Source organism: Odontesthes bonariensis, chromosome 11, assembly GCF_027942865.1.
Source record: "Odontesthes bonariensis isolate fOdoBon6 chromosome 11, fOdoBon6.hap1, whole genome shotgun sequence".
NCBI lineage: Eukaryota > Metazoa > Chordata > Actinopteri > Atheriniformes > Atherinopsidae > Odontesthes > Odontesthes bonariensis.
This window is the reverse complement of record NC_134516.1, coordinates 17,385,234-17,402,825: the sequence shown is the minus strand read 5'-3', so window position 1 is coordinate 17,402,825 and position 17,592 is coordinate 17,385,234. Positions and strand designations below refer to the sequence as shown.

The following is a 17,592-nucleotide window of genomic DNA, read 5'->3' as shown; positions in this document are numbered from 1 at the left end:
AAGAGGAGTGGGGCCATCTGGAGAGTTTTCATCATTTAAAAGCCAGCATATGGTAATAGCAACAGGGTGCATAGTGCACGTAACGGGGGTAACTTGTACACAACATAAACAGCTTTTGGAGGAAAATGTGCTCCATTCAGAAGATCACTTCTTTTTTTTTTTTTTTGCAGTGAAGGCTTTGTTTATTTCAGCAAGACATTGCTAAAACACAACAGCATGGCCATCTGCCTGCCTGCAGTCCAGATCTGTCATACGTTTGACAGAGTTTGCTGCATTAACACACACACAAAAAAAAAAGGAAAGGCCTCTAACTGTTGACAAAAGGAAATGAACAAAACTAGCTGCTTAATGTCTCACTGCCAGGTGTGTAAAGCAAGAATGGGAAAATTCGCCAAAGACTAAGGATTTTGTCAAAAGAGGTGCTGATGTAAATCGGTGATAATTATGCTCCTGTCTCAACCACAGCGTCAAAACTCCGAAGGAGTGCGTGTCTACCCAAACAACGATAACATTTGATATGCCGTCTTTGTATACTTTTCAATTAAAGTCGGGGTTTAAAATGATTTGCAAACGATTGCATTCTGCTGCTGATAACCAAGAGCTCTGGACTTTGGATTTGTCTGCAGGAGCACGTTGCACCACTATTGTTGAATGATGTCGCTCGGTGAATTATAGCACGCAGTGTGTTTTAAACGCCCAAATCTTGCTGTGAAATCAGATTCCCAGAGTGGTATTTCAGTTCAAATGTTGGTTTTCAGAAGTCCTGTTGAAATCCAGACAAGGTTTTATGCACCCCCCCAGACTGACCACCAGATCAATCAAGCTCTTACATTTACTGCTCTCTATATGACTGCAGATTCAACACAAACATTGTTAATAATGCTTACTTTCATGGTGGTTAGTGTCATTTTTTGTGGCAACATCTCCTCACGTTTGCTCCTTGGGCCCTTCTAACCCACTTGATGACTTAATGTGTTTTTGATGTGCAACAGACGCCCGCAGTATAATCACCAATTTCCAAACAAATTTTTGATTTCATACCAAATGTTGACATTCACAGAGCAGCACAAAGAAGCACTTAGACACCACACCAAATTGCATTACCGCAGTGTTTTTCCAACTCCGCCAGCATGAAATAAGGGTCAGATGGTTGTTTCCGACTGTTCATGGGACGCAAACCGGTGGGGGCTCACACAAGGGTCACCCATTCTCTTTTATCAGTTGCCATGACGTCAGCCGGTGCCCTCGGGAAGCGAATTTGCGACCCAGAGGAAAAAGGCTCTTCAAGGAGAGGCGTGTTTGATTAATCGTATTGTTCCTGTCTGGTTCACCTTGTTCACTGGAGTCACCCTGGACGAAGCAGCCAGAACGGAAGTGCACTGAATGTAATGAGGCTGGAGCATCCTTCCTCTCTTTCTCTGTCACTGTCCCTCTTTGTAAACGCCACAGTGGCACAGACAGACGTCTCATCCTCATTTCTCCCGCGTAACAAAGGGCCACTGTCAACATGCGGTGCAACATCCATGTCTAGATGGGGTCAAGTTTGCCCACCTCTTCACACAGAAGTACATTGAGCAACGCAATGGACGGAGCTCTCCACCGTTCGGGAGCTCATTACTCCTGCAGCCCTCCCCTGTGCTGATCAGAACATGCATGTTTTTGATGAGAAGGAGCTGCATTAGCTTGAGATGACTGACTCTGCCCGAGGGTAGCTGAGGCTATTTATAGCGCCCCGTCTCCTGATGCTTACCCACTGGGACCCAGAAGATAGGAGGATGAAGAGAAGGGAAGGAGGAACGAGGGAGCAGGAGGGGGGAGGGGGCTGCTGGGTAATTAGGCTGCATTTAAGATTGATGGGGCCCTGTTGCCAAGGTATAGGGCACCTCTTTTCTGCAAGTGTGCTGTGGTTGTTTATGTGGTTTGTTGCTTCGTTTCACCCGCGCCTCCCCTCCTTCTCTGTCCCGGTCTCCTGCCTTAATGTGTGTGCCTGCACACACCTATGCTCCCGCCACGTGCGTGTCAGGTGTCAGCCATGCGGTTTGGACTGAGAGCTTGCACGCTTTGTCTAACTAACCACAGACAAAGACAACCATCGCCCTAATTCCTGGCACTTTAAGTGGGAGATGTAAAGCTGCAACCAGCAAATTGTGCAAAAACCGGCGTTGAATTACTCCGAGCCACAGGTGTCATCACACACACAGATGCAGCTCATTTCCATTGCAAAATGCAGCATTGTGTCATTTGAATAGGCTCGTCAAGACATATCAGCTATCATTTATGTGGCCGAGTTTGTTTTGGAGAGGCAGGGGTGTGTGTGAGGCGTCTGCTCTTGCAGCAGTTCCTCACTTTTTACATGAAGTCTGGCGGTGTGCAAATAAAGGAAACCATAGATGTGGATCGGTGTCCCTTGTCTGGCATTCGTCTGAATAAGAATGGCATCTGTTTTGAAGTGTCTGTCACCACTGGGCTGCTGGTTTGATAAAGCCACCCAAATTCCTTTCGGTTTGACCAAAACAAGATGTTGGAGTCCACACCCAAGTCCTCACAGGGATTTGTGTGAGAGGGGCGCAGCCATTCAAGTAAGGTGGCGCGAGACGAATACACAGTCGGCGCAAAATGCATCCTCCAGCTTCATAGCTAATTAAGTACGAGTGTGTATGTGCCAGTCTGCTCCACAGAGAATTCCAGAAATAGATCATGGACAGTGAGGAGCTCGCCTGTTTTCCTCTCTTTTATTCCTCCAGCGGGATTTCACATAGGTTTTTATCTCGCATCCAAAGGAATAATTGCGTGTTTGTGTGGCAGTGTTGTGCTCAGAAAGTATACAGATCAGGTACTTGCGATAGCTAAAAATACACACATACAACCAGAACGCATGTGTTAGCAGTGACAGATTTGTGGAGTTGCGATGCATGTCGATTCCAGCTTCTCTTTCCTCCATTTTCACGCTTCTTTTGTCCCCCCCCTCCATCTTTCCATCACCCCATCCTCCTTACTTTTCTTCGCTTCACTCCCTTCCTTACCTCTTTCTCCCCCCTGTCCCTCAATGCATTCTCCACCTCCGCTTCTTCTTCTTCCTCCTCCTCCTCCTCCTCCTCCTCTACCTCTCTCTGTCGCCCTGCTTTTTATAGCCATGTCTTCCCAGGGCTCAGCAGCTACAAAAGCCTTTTCATGTTGCCACTATAATTACAGCCTACACACACACACACACACACACACGCACACGCAGACACCCGTGGACATGCATACATATAAGCGTACACACTCATGGGAGAGGAGCGTACTGTGTTTTTGTGTCTGCATGTGTGCGCGTTGTGTGTGCGTGCTCCGCATGTGCTGTTATACACAAAAGGGTGAGCTATTTTTACCTCTCTCCCTCCCTCTCCTCCTCTTCATCCCCTCCTCATCCCTCTCCCTGCTGCTGCTAGCCACATTTGCTATGCTGAGCACAGGCAGTATCAGTCGAGCCCCAACATCTCTCCTCTCACACGCCGAGCTCGCGCACAAGCACACACGAGCCGATGATCGCGCCGCATCCCTCCGAACTCGGGTTTACTTCAGAGCTCTCCGTCAGCTGAGCATCTCTGCAAATCCACAGCGCGCTCTTTCGCTGATCATGGATCAGTCGGTCGCTCCGGTGGCTGGAGCAGCACCACGGCATGCGCTCGCTGCTGCGCGGATGACCTGAAGCCGCCCTCCTCCCTCCCCCCCCACCCCCCCCTCCCGACGCCACCACCTTCACGCCAACTGTGATTTTTAACTGCCCGATTAGCGCGTTTGCTGCTGGAAGCCCGTCTCAATGTTGCGGACCATATTTGAAGCGGAATGTTCTCTTTCTCCCACAGAGGCAATCCTGGGGAAGGAGCAGCCGCTCGAGGTTCTCAAGACTTCGGCGCTCAACCACATCCCAACAGGTTGGACACTCTGCGTGTGTGTGTGTTTGTTTGTGTGAACGTGTGCGAGCATGCTGTATAAAGCACAGCCTGTGTGTTTGCGTGCGTTCCCTGTACGTGATTTCACTATTAACCACATCCTGTGTGACTTTGCATGCATAGGATGTGCTTAATTGTAATTCTCCCCTTTTTTTGAGTGTGCTCACTCCAAAGATTGTCATCACTCGCAACTCTTGGCAATGGCTCTGATTTACAGTTGGCGGATTTGAGAAGAGACTCTGCAGGCTCCTGCCTCTTTTATATGTGCAGTTATCTCACTCTTCCATTTTGTTGAATGAAAATCCAGCGCTGTGAATGTCAGCGCTCAGCATGTGCGCTAATGTGAAACTGTTATCAGTCTTCTCAAGAGGAAGGGCTGCCAAATTTTTTTTTTACAGCAAAACAAGCTATTGTGCATCCCGGTGATGCGTTTGCTGCAAGTTCCCGAGTTTAACAGTTTAACAGTCTCGGCACAACTCAAAGCAGAACAGGACTAGAATTGCAAAAAGACTTCACCGGTTTCTGTCCCCGAAGTACTCTTGACACAGTCGTATCATTTCTAAGAATTATAGAGTAGTTTCAGTTGCTTTCTCTGACTGCAGTGAACATGATGCCAAATCATATGAATGAGGAGTAGGAAAGAGCCGAGATGAGGGAGCGTAGAAAGGAGCAGGAGTACAGAAATGAAAAAGGGGCACAGATGGAGATGAGGTAATCTGAAAGAGAAATGAGTGTGAGGTAATATATGCATAATGCATTGTCTAATTCCATAATGAGGAAGCTTAAGCTGCACTGCATGTGATTTTTCAGCACAGAGGACGAGTTGGATTTTCCCCGAAGAAAATGAAAACAAAACAAACAAAAAAAAACGGCGAAAGTGATTCATAATTTTCCTCCCCATGCTGCTGCTGCGTGAACCGACTGAGCAGCGGCAGCACTCAAACTCATACAGCCTGTTGCTGCAACAGAACAAATAAGCAACGATTTTTACTTTCACCCTAAGCATCTTTCCTTTGTAGCAGACTTTCACAGGCTTCACTGGTTTCTCATGTTTCTGGGGTTATTTTCAACTGGCCTCTGGCGAGGCTGATAAAATATTGAAATCTACTGGAGTGGCTTCATCAGATATTCTCAAAATCTGTTGTCTTGGATACAAAGCTGCGAGGGGGGCCTCCACGTTGTGACCCGGACCTGTTTTCGCTTTTCTCACACGATGAGCAGAGCGCACCTATCCAAGAGTTTCTTTTATGTGCTCACAAAAACCCGTCCCTGCAGCTCGGGGTAGTGTGCAGATTGCGAATCTGAAACGCGACGTTAAAAGTCCTCGATGCCGGTGGACGCGTTGAAGCGCACGACTAACAACGGTTTTGGAATTCAAAGCAGCGGTCGCCGCACCTGCTCGGAGCTGCGTGGCTCAAAGTAAACACCGGAGTTTGGATTCATTCAAGGCAACCCCCGACTGCTTTAAACACTTTTTTGTTTTCTTTTGACACTTTAAACTGTGACCGTGATTCATAAACTTCCCCACGGAGAGTTTGCAGAAGCCTAAATTGAAGATTAAGCAGCTTAATCAACCACTGAAATAGCTGCGGCTCTAATCTGTATGTATCACATATGGGGTAGACACTGCTTGAGTGCTTTAAGCAGGCTTGAAATGTATAGTGTGCACTCATTGAACTGAATAAGGCTTTGCATTTAAGGGTTGCTCTCTATCCCTTTTTTTCCTGCGTCAGCCCGAGCAGTGAGGTGTGACATGCTCGATTAAAGGCCTGGTGCAGAAGCTGAGAGTACTGCACCTCAACCTTCACGCATCGCCCTCCTCCAGGTCTTGTTGCGTCTCTGCCTTGCGCTCACCCATCTCCTTCCTCCTAAGCTGCGGCGCTGCAGACCCTTTTGTGACGTCAGCGACAAGTCGGAGCTCGCTTTAGGCAGAACAGGACTGGCTTCACCTCGACATGTTTCCCACACCACCCCCCAGTCACACCCTCCCTCTTCTGTTCGTTACCCTGTCTCGTTTTTTTAAGAGGTTGCGGTAGATTCTAATCTGTCTTCACTGCAGGCTTAAGAGCAGAGAAAGCGCCTATCGTCTCCAAAGAGTTTGCGAAACTTGCCTGGATTCAGATCATTTTAGAGAGTCTATGCTATCTTCAGAGACCAATTGAGGAAAAAAACCCAACTTCATCTCTTCTGAACAATCTACAGATGTGCTACTTGTTGCCTTCCACATCACCCTACTGCTCAATTCGCTGTGAAACCCTATGCAGAGCATCTCCTCTTCTGTATCTCTTTGCATGGTTTTTAATAAGAAAATACCTCAGCCATTTTAGCTCTGCTTGGCTCAGTGTGACGTCTATTAAGCCTAACGAGTGTGGAGCTCAGGCAGTCAGGCCGTGGGATATACACTTGAAGAACCAAGCCTCCAATCAGAGACTCCAGCCCTCCGCATTGTCTGGTATAAATAGATTCGCAATTGGAGCCAGAAGAGTTGTGGAGAAGGCCTGAGGGGTTGTAAACAGATTGTGATTTGTTGTGGGGAGATGGAGGGAAAAAAAGGGTGGGAGGGAGGGAGCTACTGTGTGGGGAAAGGTGCAGAGCAGGGCCCGCGGATAGGGCACGAAGGAGGAGGATGGAGGGGCAGAGAGGAGATGTGCTGATTGATGGAGCTCAGGGCAAACAAAAGAAAAAAAGAACAAACCTCCGATAATGGCATAAATGCAGACTGTGGATGACGAGTATGAATTGTCTTCGAGATTTCCTCTCACGCTCAAAAGAAATGGTCCCATCTCAAACTTAAGGAAACTCTCAAAAGTAGAGAACAGGAAGTGTGATGCGTGGTCTCCGCTGGCTTCCCTTTGCATTTCCTCCTGAAAGTCTGAGCCGAATCAGGCTGCAGATCAGAGAGGATTCTTGAGTTGGAGAACAGGCCCTCAGTTTCCAGACAAACTGGAACTAAACTGGAGTCCTCATTTCTTGTCGAGCAGCTAAAGATGTCAGTTGTGTAAGACTCGTGGAAGCTCCTCCGCTCTCCCCTGAGACGGCTCGTTTGGTTTTGTTTTTCTTTTTGTGGTGAGTGCTCCCATATTATCCTCTATCTGGCACACATCCGTAAACTAAGGTACACGTTTGACGTCACTGCTTGCAGACAAAGATATCAGAGATTATATCTTTCAAGCGGCAGCCAGGTTGGTCCCGGAGGCTTCTCATTGGCTCTGATAGCTTTTTATTCCCAGCCTGCACTCTGCCATGCATGGGTAGTTAAGTTTCTTTTGTATGTGCTTTGACATCTAAGAGATGGTCACTCAAGCAAAATAAGATTTGCACTTAACTGCAACTGTGGTAGGTTTTATGTTCTATGACCAATCATAGGGCTCCTACTTGTGATAAATCTGTTGCTCCTTTTCGTCTTTAGCTAGTCAGCAGTTTGGTCAACAAGTGGGAAAAATGTGGAAAAATGCCGTGTCATATTTCTTCGTTCCAATCCAGGCATCGATTAAACCCCTGCAACTCATCAGTCTTGATCCAAATGAAAATAGTTGATGACTGGAAATGATTCACCGCAAAAAAAAAAAAAATAGCCCGCATGTAACCACCCACCTTGGCCTCATTTGATATGCAAATGAGCCCCACCTCTTCCTCCAGCTCTCGCCTGCTAACATCTGGCTTGGGAGTGCAACGTGAAAGCGCTTAATCGGCATTCTGTCCCTCGTCAAATGCAGCAGTTTGCAGGTAATCACCGGCTCGGATTGGCATCGACACAACAGAAACGCACGGTTAGCAACCATGACATCTCCCATGGAGGCTCCGAAGCTGAGAGCATCAACTCACAGACAAAAAGTGCCGAGATTGATTGACTTTTACCCGTCTGGAAACAGCCGGCAGCTCAGTCTCTGTGCCGCTGTGTTGAGCTGACGTCCTTGGTCCAATCAAAAACTAAATTCTTCCCTGGTCTATCAGCAGTGACACTTTACAGCAAGGGGTTTGCTATTTGATGCACTTTTCATCATCTTTGTAAGACAGTCTGTGGGATGCAGTTCAATGCCATCCCTTCACGTTGTTCTAGTTGCAGCCCCCAAAGCACTCGCTTGTACCTCTACTACCGGAAAGTATCTTTGTATAATCGGCTTGTTTTAGTGGGTATACTTATCTTTAAAGATATGTTTAAACATGGTACTTTTGGCTTAAAACAGCATATCTTATTGAACATTGAATGAAGTGTTGCTAATGTTCGATGAAGTTTGTTTCCGATCTCCAGCTCAGAACAGAACTGGCTCCTCAAGCTTATATGTTGGTCCGTCATAAAAAAACAAAAACAAACATCATGTACACATGTTTAAAACTAGTTTTTTTTTTAAACATTGCTCTTAAGTGTCAAGCCAACAGTCTAAAAACATCCAAATATATGAGAGAGCCGTGATTCACGACATGCGGCGAAGTCGCACGTCTGAGAAGCCAGAACTGCCACATTTGCGTGGAAGAAAGCAGTGCTAATTAATGTTGCTGTTGATTTCATTCTGATCCTCCTGTATTAAAACATCTGGGCAGCCTCCCTGTGGGGAAAGTCCTTACTCGGCTTCACCTGAAACCATTTTGGGGTTTTATTTGTTTGGGAAATGCAGGCAAATTCCAGGCCTGGAATCTGAGCGCGCGCGGCATTAAACCGCACAAAAGAGACCAAGAAAGAGGGAGATGGTTATTATAAATAGGGGAGTGTGTGGGTGGGGGGCCGGAGGAGACATTCAGCCTGATGGGACGCCTGCAAGTGAGTGGGAGAAGGAGACGGAGATATTCGATGCGCTATGAACCAGCGTGCTGAGGGTTTTCCTTGGCCTTAAAAGCAAGGAAAGCAGGTTGAACGGGGAAAAAGAGCAGAGAGTGAGAGGGAGTGCTCTGTGTTTGTGTGTGTGTTTGGGTGTGTGTGTATGTGAGAGAGAGAGAGAGAGAGAGAGAGAGGGAGAGAGAGAGAGAGAGACGCTGGTTCCTGGAAAAGCAGAGGGCTGCAGAATAAACAGGCTGCATGCCTGAGACTGCCCTGTGATGTCACCACTGGGCAAAAGAGGGACGAGGGGAGGAGAAAGAAGAGAGCAAAGGGAGACACCCATCAGGTTAAAACAAGAGAGGGGATGAACGCAGAGCCAAAAGCGACGGAGGCTGAGAGCGTGCAGAGAGATCAGATGAGCAGGGACGGGAGCTGGCTGTCATTCCCTGTAATAGACTGAAGGAAGAAGAGGATAGGAGGAGGAGGAGGAGGAGGAGGAGGGGGCACATTGATAAGGTGGAGAGGACGAAGGGAGGAGGCTGAGAGAGCACTGATGGGTAACGACAGCACCGACTCTTTTATGTGGCGAGCAATTAGCGCTGCCAGTGTGACATAGATGCCATATGAGGTGCGTTTGTCCATCTGCGTGCGTCACCGGCAGTGAGTGTGCAAGGCTGTTTTTTGTCCTATCAGAGACCCAATACGTGTAGAGGAACATTTTGTACGGGGAGGGTTTGTGTGGATGAGTTATGGATTTGCAGTGGCTAAAAAAAGCGGAGCCGCAGCGCTTTGACAAGTTCAAATTTGAATTTCCATAATCGCATCTCTCCTGACCTGTCCTCCTTTGCTTTTTCAATTTCTCCAATAGCCGCGATTAATAGTCCTGCTTTTTTTTTTTTTTTTTATCTCTGCTAGAACTGATATGTGATAGAAAACGAATAGACAAAGATTAGGCCGTTTCAAACAAGACGTAGGGCTCTGACGTCGGCTCGATCCAGAAAAACTTCCCATGGAGTTCTTTCAGTTCTTTCAAGTCCTCAATTGTGAGATAGACACTGACTCACATTAAACTTGTGAGTCACAACTAAAGTGTCAAATGACTTAGACAGATCTTTAAGATGCGTAAGTGTGTGACAGAAACAACTTTTAAGGAAAACAGGATGGTTGTAAAATCTGATTGAGCATGTTCTGATGCTTGATTACCCATTTTGTTGGAGTTTCTTTTTTTTCTCTTCCCTATCAAGCCCCTCCGCTCCTTTCCGTCTCGTCTCATCATCTGCCAGATTTTTGCTTGTGCCAAAGAGCGGCCAACACCGAGGGTGTTGCTGCATTTATTTAAACACTTTGTACCTTATTAGGCGGATTTATAAATAGCAGAGAGCATGTTGCTCCTTTTGTTGAAGTGATGCTTACACTGCAGGGAGTGGAGGAGGGAATAAAAAGCTTCTTTTTTTTTTTTTTTTTTTCACTGGGAAACCTCGTGTCCTGCAGGCTGAAACGGATAGACTAGTTTTCAATTAGATGGGTTAAAGCAGACTACGAGGCTCTGCCGGCAACTGACTCATATGTTGTTGTCATCCCCCCACATGACTGCAGTCCTCAAGGACCCATTGCATGTTGTTGCACTGTTCTCTTATGGCACGGATGGCGATGACTGCGGGGGAGGTGGTTTCACCTGCTGCACAAAAAGAGGAAGTGGAATATTTGAGTGCACAGGCGCCATATGGTCTTAGCAGTAACCAAAGCCGTTTGGGCGTACAATTAAAGTTTGTCTGTGCTGAGGGTGATGCTCAGTAGGAGGAGAAGGAAAAAGGCTCTTTCCGAGCTTCTGCCTGCGATCCATTAAAGGGATCTTCGGTAAATGCGTTATGGCTTTGTGGCTCGTCTCAGTGAAAAATGTATCAAATAACAAACGGTGCGAATGAGTACACACGTGCAGCGGGGATGACAAGAAATCAGCAGCTTTCCGTCAATGATGCTTCTCAGAAGAGAGATGTTTTTTCTTGTTAAACACCTCTCCAGCCCACTTTGTCGTAATGGGCCCGAGTGGCTGCATGGCATCGGTGTGTTTGAGAGAACGCACGCGGCCGCCACTAAGTGTAGCAGTGATCTGGTGTTTGCCTCTTTATTAACACAAAGTTCCAGGAGAGTATCTGTGGATCTCGCTAGGCTCTCTGCAAACATGTAGGTAAATAATTGGCCAATTGGCTCCTATTTATTCAGACTTAATGGGAGGAAGCTGCTTGATTGGAGGGCTTCCTGTGCAGTGATTTGTGGCACAAGCTCTGCACCTCACGGGGTCAATGCAATCTTTGTCAGATGTCGCTGGGCTTCATGGTTGGACTACAGCATTGGTCACAGGCTGTGTTACAGCTGCAGAGCTGTTTTATTTTGGTCTATCTTTTTGTCACTTTTTATTGCTGTGGATTTTGAAGTGTGAGGCAATGTTTATTCTCATTAGAAGACTCTCTTATCACCTATTTGCTCTGGGCTCAAAGGTCAGGTTTTTCTTTTGATTTTAGCAAAGTGAATCCACGCCACCTTTGAGTATCAGCAAATACCCATTTGATTTATTCGAACTCTTGATAGCGGTTGTAACTCTAAAGCGCACGTCAGTTAAGAGCATTATTTCATATAAAAGCAGGTCATATATGCTGTGTGCATTTCCTTCTGCCCAGCCGCACACCTGCAGACAAAGAAACAAGAAGAGGCCCTGTTAATTGAAATCACAAAGCTTTGAATTACTAATGGGCCTTTTTCTAACGGGTAGAGTGATTAAACAACATTCTGAAGAGCTTTCATTTAATCCCATTCAGCTTTACAACCTTGTTTTGGCGCTTAGTATGAAAACGCAAGGTGCCTTGCAGGATCAGTGTGGCCCAGAAACACGCTCCTGTCATTTTTGAGCATGTCTCTTTTCATGTTTGCTTTGCTTTTGCGTCAAAATGCACTTTTTCACGAGATGAAATGAATAGGAAACAGTTGATCCGGTGCTAAAGAAGGTGCAGGACCATAGGGCGCAGATATGTGGTGCAGGTGCAAAAGTGTAGGGCTGTGTGACTGAATAATTGAAGACTTATTTCACAGGCAGAGAAATATTTTATTTACAGCGCTGTGCAGAAGCCTTGATCCGCCCCGCGTTTCTTTTCATTGTGTTTTCATGCAGCCAGACTTTCTTGGAATTTTTTTTAAGTGGTCACGATCACTAGTTTTTCAGGCTTCTTAAGAGGCTTTTCAATATGTTTCCATTGGACATTAGCTACTTTTTAAAAAATCTTTTTCAGTCCAGTCCTTGTACCTGAGCATTTTCAAAGGAATAGGTTCTTCTTTTTTTTTTTTTTTTTTTGTTAAGCCACTTAACAATGAACTTTAAAGCACCGAAGAGCAAAAAAGGCACCTAACTCAAGTGATTATGTCAACATAAAGCAAAGAACCAATTTTACATTTTATCTTTTAGCAGTATATCACAAAGATACACTGCTCCCATTTCTTTAGCTATAACTATGAAAACTCCTAAAGATAACACAGTTTGACAAACATAAAATAGTTTTTTTTTTTTGCACCAACAAGGTGATTCTCAAAGAGCTATTCGCTGAAAATCCTAAGGACGGGAAACTGGGAGAAAAAGCTGAGGTATGACACAAGAAGTGGGCTGAAAATCAGCGGCAACAGGTCTTCTGGAGGGATGAATCCTCCCCAGAGCCCGGACCTCAACATTACTGAAGCAGTGTTTGATCAACTTGACAGATAACTTAATAAAAGGCAGCCGACATCCAAAGAGGAGCTTTGGAAAGTCCCTCAAGAAGCCTGGAGAACTATTCCTGATGACTGCTTAAAGAAATGACAGAAAGCTCGTCTGAGAGGGTTCAGGCTGTGTTGGAGAATAAATGTGATCAAACCGAATGCAGACTTTCAAGTGAGTTAGAATTGTACAAACGCATATTTCTGCAGCAATTTCCCATTTTCCGTCTCGGCATATAAAGAAATGTGTCGAGGCTCGTGACCTTTGCACAATAATGTATCGCACGTTTTTTTTTCCTATACCATGAAACTCTTGTTTTCACATCCCAGCTTGTCATCTGGGGTCAGTCACGATATGAGTTCCTCTGGAACAGATAAAGTCAGGGGGTTTTAAAAGCAAGGCTCTGATGATAATCTCCAGCTTTCTTTGTCATGACATCTCTTAAACTGCGGTGTTTGGTTGCCAAACAGTGTACGGATTAGTTCACAACCCTGTTGCTTCTCTCCTCTCCTTCCTCGCAGTGGACATCAACTCGGCGCTGCCCCTGCGTCTCCCTCCAGCCGCCATCCCCATGGACCTGCGCGTGGACCATCACCATCACCAGCAACAGCAGCAGCAGGTGTCCTCGCTTTCCCCTCCCGCCCAGCACTCGCCCGGCTCCCTCGGAGGGACGGGCCAGACCGGCGGGGGCGCGGTGGCGGCCTCCGTGCGAGAGCAGCAGCTGCAGCAGGAGCTGCTGGCCCTGAAGCAGAAGCAGCAGATCCAGCGGCAGATCCTCATCGCTGAATTCCAGCGGCAGCACGAGCAGCTGTCCCGTCAGCATGAGGCCCAGCTCCAGGAGCACATTAAGGTACATCCTTTACAGTTAGGATTATTTATCTACATTTGTCAATACTGCCTTTCCTCTGCCAGGGAAGAAAAAGCCAGAGGCATGTTTTCAGTGCTGTGGTTTGTCTGTTGTTACATTAAAAACTACGAAGCCATATTTCATTAAACACGAATCATGGACAAACCGAGAACCCATCAAATTTCGGGGTGGATCCACATTTCCAATATTCTGCAGTCCAGCAGCAACCAAAACAAACACAAAGTGGTGCAATAGAACAAGAGGCTCTGTCTAAAATCAAATCAGCAGTCTTGCACCCCCGAACCTTTTTAAATCTCTCCCAAACAAAGCGAAGACGGCTCTTGATTTAGTCTGCCGTGGGATTGTTCAATAACAGACTAAACTCGGCGGCAAAGAGCAGCCACATCAGCTTTAAATGAGTGCTCTCGGAGGAAAGAGGGAGCAGAAAACACTCGGGCACTTTGGCTTCATTTACTTTAACTCGGGGGATAGATGAGAGCAATATAAGGATTTGTTTGGATTCAGAAAATGTGTGAACTCTTGTTGCACTGGTGGTGAGTTACATAACCAGGTCCTCACGCACCAGCCCTGTTGCAGCTTACTTGAAATATCAGCGTCCAATAATGTATGTCGCGCACATTTGAATTGAGGAAAGAAAGCCACAGCAAATCATTAACTAGACTTATTTCTTTCATAGGACATTTGTGTGTGTGAATGTGAACGGAATCGCACAAAATATGAGTCCAAGTTGGGATCATGTGTGACCTGGAACTACAAATTGAATCTAGATCATCACGCCCACACTCTGAAGCTGTAATACATCGGGGCCCCCCAGAGCACCGGAGCACTCCTGTGGGGCTGCAATGTCATATCAGAATGCTCCAGTATTTGTGCTTTATTAGAGTATAACTGCTGTACAATGAAAGGTAACATCAGAGGGTGCAGATGAACCAGCTATTTTATCAGGGATTTATTTCTTGAGCTCAAGTTAATTCACAACTTATTTGTACTTCTGCTCTCTCTTCTTTCCTTCCTCTTCATCTCACCTGCTTCCTCTCTTTTTTTTTTTTGGATTGAGAATACAGAATCTGAAGAAAGAAAAAAAAAGAGTTCTGATTAACCGTTTCTTTATTGTGCGGCGGACGGTTCAGTTTTAGGTGTGCGCTGTGGCAAGGCCAGGAATGATTCAGAACTTGCCTGAGAAACTTCTCGTTTTTCAGACTTCTTCGATATCAAAGTAATCTGCCGATAGTTGTCAGTGCACGCTGTGTGCGTAGCAAAAAGGGACTGTTAATCGGTAATTCGGCAGGCTTCACTGTCCAGTATTCAAACAGACACCAAACTGTTGCTGCCCTCAGTCTAACTCGGTGCGTCCGTGACTAGTTCGCTCCTGTTTCCTGTGAAAGTTTTCTGTTCACGCAAGTCGAGACGTTCTAAAACGAGATTCTCTTCAACACTTTTATAGATGAGAAGAGATGACGTAGCGCCATTGCCATAAAGAGTGCTTTTTTTATTTTTGCATTTTTCCCTCCTTCTCTCCGCTCTGCTTTAAAAGCATCCACGCATGCATCTTTGACTTTCAGGCTGAGGGGTCCCTGGCCGCGGTTCTTCTTTTGCTCGGCCGCAGGTTGAGTGCGGAGAGCTGCGAATGATAGCAGAAAAGAGAAAACGCATTCAAGAAATACTGGCTCCTCAACATGTCTGCTCACACTCGCAGCGTCCCCTAGAAAAAAATGGTTGGAAAAGCGTCCGACTTCGTGACTTTCGTGACAAAACCCAGCTGTTTTTGGGTTTAAAGTTGCAAAGCAGTTCAGCCTGAAAAAGGGGAGACTTTGGACCTGCTTTCTCTCTGTTATTGTTCATGGCTCACTGGGATATCTCCAGACAAACTGAATCCACTTGTGCTGTGGTTTGACATCTCTGGGTAAGATGTGAAGGCTTTAGTGCCATCACAGCCATAAACGGGTCACAACACGACAGATCTGCCGTCTTCACAACTGGAGCAAAACCCACCAACTGCTCCTCCTTGCTTCTGCTGATTCTCCTCCTAGCGTGGGTAAAGCTCCACCCTGCAGGTCGCCAGGATTGGTTTCTCCAAGGAACACACAAGCTGTCTGACCTGAAACTATAGCATTGATGGCTGATTTTATTCACGATATTTTTGACACATAAATGGAGGAAAAAGGACACCTGCATAGCATCTGCCCTGACCAAACATTTCCCAGCATGGAGTCTTTTTTTCTCTTTCCTCCTTTGGAGCCTTTTGTGCCACAGCTAACACCTCTCACATTGTGCTTAAACACCCCAACGGGTCACTTCCACTCATAAACTACAGTATCAGAAGTGCTTTTCCTCTTCAGTTCTTTTCGATTCTGTTTCTGTGACGCTTTGGGATGAGTGATGCTGTCTGAAGGGTCGTCTGGCCTGTGGTAGGGCTGCAGGACCACTCAGATGGAAGCCAGTGACGCACAGCCTGAGCGGGGAGGCCCGGCCTCAATCAGCCCCATTCACTGCCCCTGCGTGCACACACAAACACGGGATTAAAACATACACATCCTCTTAGATTTCAGCAAACACAGTCCGAACGCATGCTCAGTTCGCTTCCACATTAGGGACGGCAACGGGCACTCAGGTACACACAGCTGCAGGCAGACATTTGCATATACTCACTCATTCGCATGTCTGCAGGTCCTAACCATGCAGACTGTAGGGAACTCTCTTAAGGCATCCTGATGTTCTTCAGAGTATAACTCAAAGGGGGGGGGGGCTGAGCCGCAGGGGTTTTGGGTATGTGGGTATGTGGTGTCGGGAGGTTACTTTGAGCTTTCCCACCCACTCAAGCCCCTATCCCCGACCTCGGTTTGAAGGCAAAAAAAAAAAACAGGATTGAGGCGTCGGGCTGGAAACTGGCCAGAGACCCGATGAGCTTTTCCCCTCAGCACCGCCTCACCTGCCCTTCACCTCCAGCCGCTAATTTATTCATAGACTAACCCTCACTGTAAACACAAGTTCATGTCCCAGCTGCGGAGTGTCTGTTTACAACCATCGGAAGTTGATTACACGCCGTTACAGCGAACCGTTCAAATATTGCCATTGGGTGCGCGATGATAAGGCCGAGAGGAAGCGCCGATTGACTCGGCGCGTCACATAAAAGTCTTCGACTGCGAGCTCAGACGGGCTTCGCTGCAGAACCGTGAAAGCACGTTTCAGTGTGATTTTGTATCATTTAATTGGTGATCTTATCCACAGGAACTCACAGCAAGGGTCCCTGTGTCATTCAAGGACCCTTCAGTGCGATGACGAGGTGTCTGTGAGCACGTTTTGGCTTTTGCGGGGATTTTATTTTTCACTTTTTGCTGACGAGCTGTCAGGCCACAGATGGGTTTTATTTTTTTGTTTGTTTTTATTTTCCATTATGAAAGCCTTACGAGGTCTGATTTTACACTTAAAGCATTTAACAGATGCTCCTCTGTCTTTTTTTTTCCTTTTAGTAATGAGGAAGTTAGCAGATTGGATTATGTGTTTTGCTAAAGCCTCACCCCCAGATAAAGAGATGCTATTTGTTTAAAGACTAAAGCCTGTGGCCTGAGATTCTTTAAGGAACTGCAAAGCTTTTATTTTGTTGCTTTGAGCAGCTGTCACACTTATTTACTTCAGATGGCAACATAAAATGAGCAGGACTGGAATGAGAATGTGGTTTTACACCCAGGGGGAGTTATGAATTGGTTATATTCTGGACAGGAAAACAAATGATAGTTTCTTATCAGGCAGCTACAAGGACTAAAGAAGTGGTGAGGAGCTCCTGAAGGAACCATCCCCTGAACTGTGTCAAATGTTACCGCAGTTTTTTACTGACGTGATTCTGGTGTTTGGTCCCGCAGCAGCAACAGGAGCTCCTGGCCTTGAAGCACCAGCAGGAGCTGCTGGAGCACCAGAGGAAGATGGAGAACCACCGTCTGGAGCAGGAGCTGGAGAAGCAGCAGAGGGAGCAGAAGCTGCAGCTGCTCAAGAACAAGGAGAGGGGACAAGAGAGTGAGTTGTAACAAGATGGGACGATATGAGCACAATATCTGTTCGGGGGGAGCGGCGCAAAAAAAGCATTGAGAAAGTCCAAAAAGCATGTGAAAGCTGGGTTACTGGGTGAAATTTAAAAATAGCGATAACGGGGGTTAAGCCATCCGTTTACGACTCTTTTAAGTGTTCGTTTCTCACCCTGCGTGCGACATGTGTTCACATGTTCTCACAAAGAGCGGCAACACACCTCCGATCACAGCTGCCGTGCTTCAGAAAGAAAATCGATCGGGAAAACCTGCAG

General features: G+C 46.5%; 1 protein-coding gene across 7 annotated transcripts in view; it reads left to right on the top strand.

The window, feature by feature from the left end:
- Positions 1-17,592, top strand: part of LOC142391733 (histone deacetylase 4-like) — a 59,278-nt gene that overhangs the window by 12,047 nt on the left and 29,639 nt on the right. For 4 of the 7 annotated variants that reach the window (XM_075477763.1, XM_075477761.1, XM_075477762.1 and 1 more), the window contains exons 3-5: positions 3,846-3,914; positions 12,952-13,280; positions 17,159-17,309. In XM_075477763.1, the coding sequence (XP_075333878.1) occupies positions 3,846-3,914; positions 12,952-13,280; positions 17,159-17,309 (549 nt within the window). Of the gene's footprint in view, positions 1-3,462; positions 3,915-8,926; positions 9,246-12,951; positions 13,281-17,158; positions 17,310-17,592 lie in introns of those variants that run through there. The other 3 variants (XM_075477760.1, XM_075477767.1, XM_075477766.1) reach the window with 3 other exon arrangements.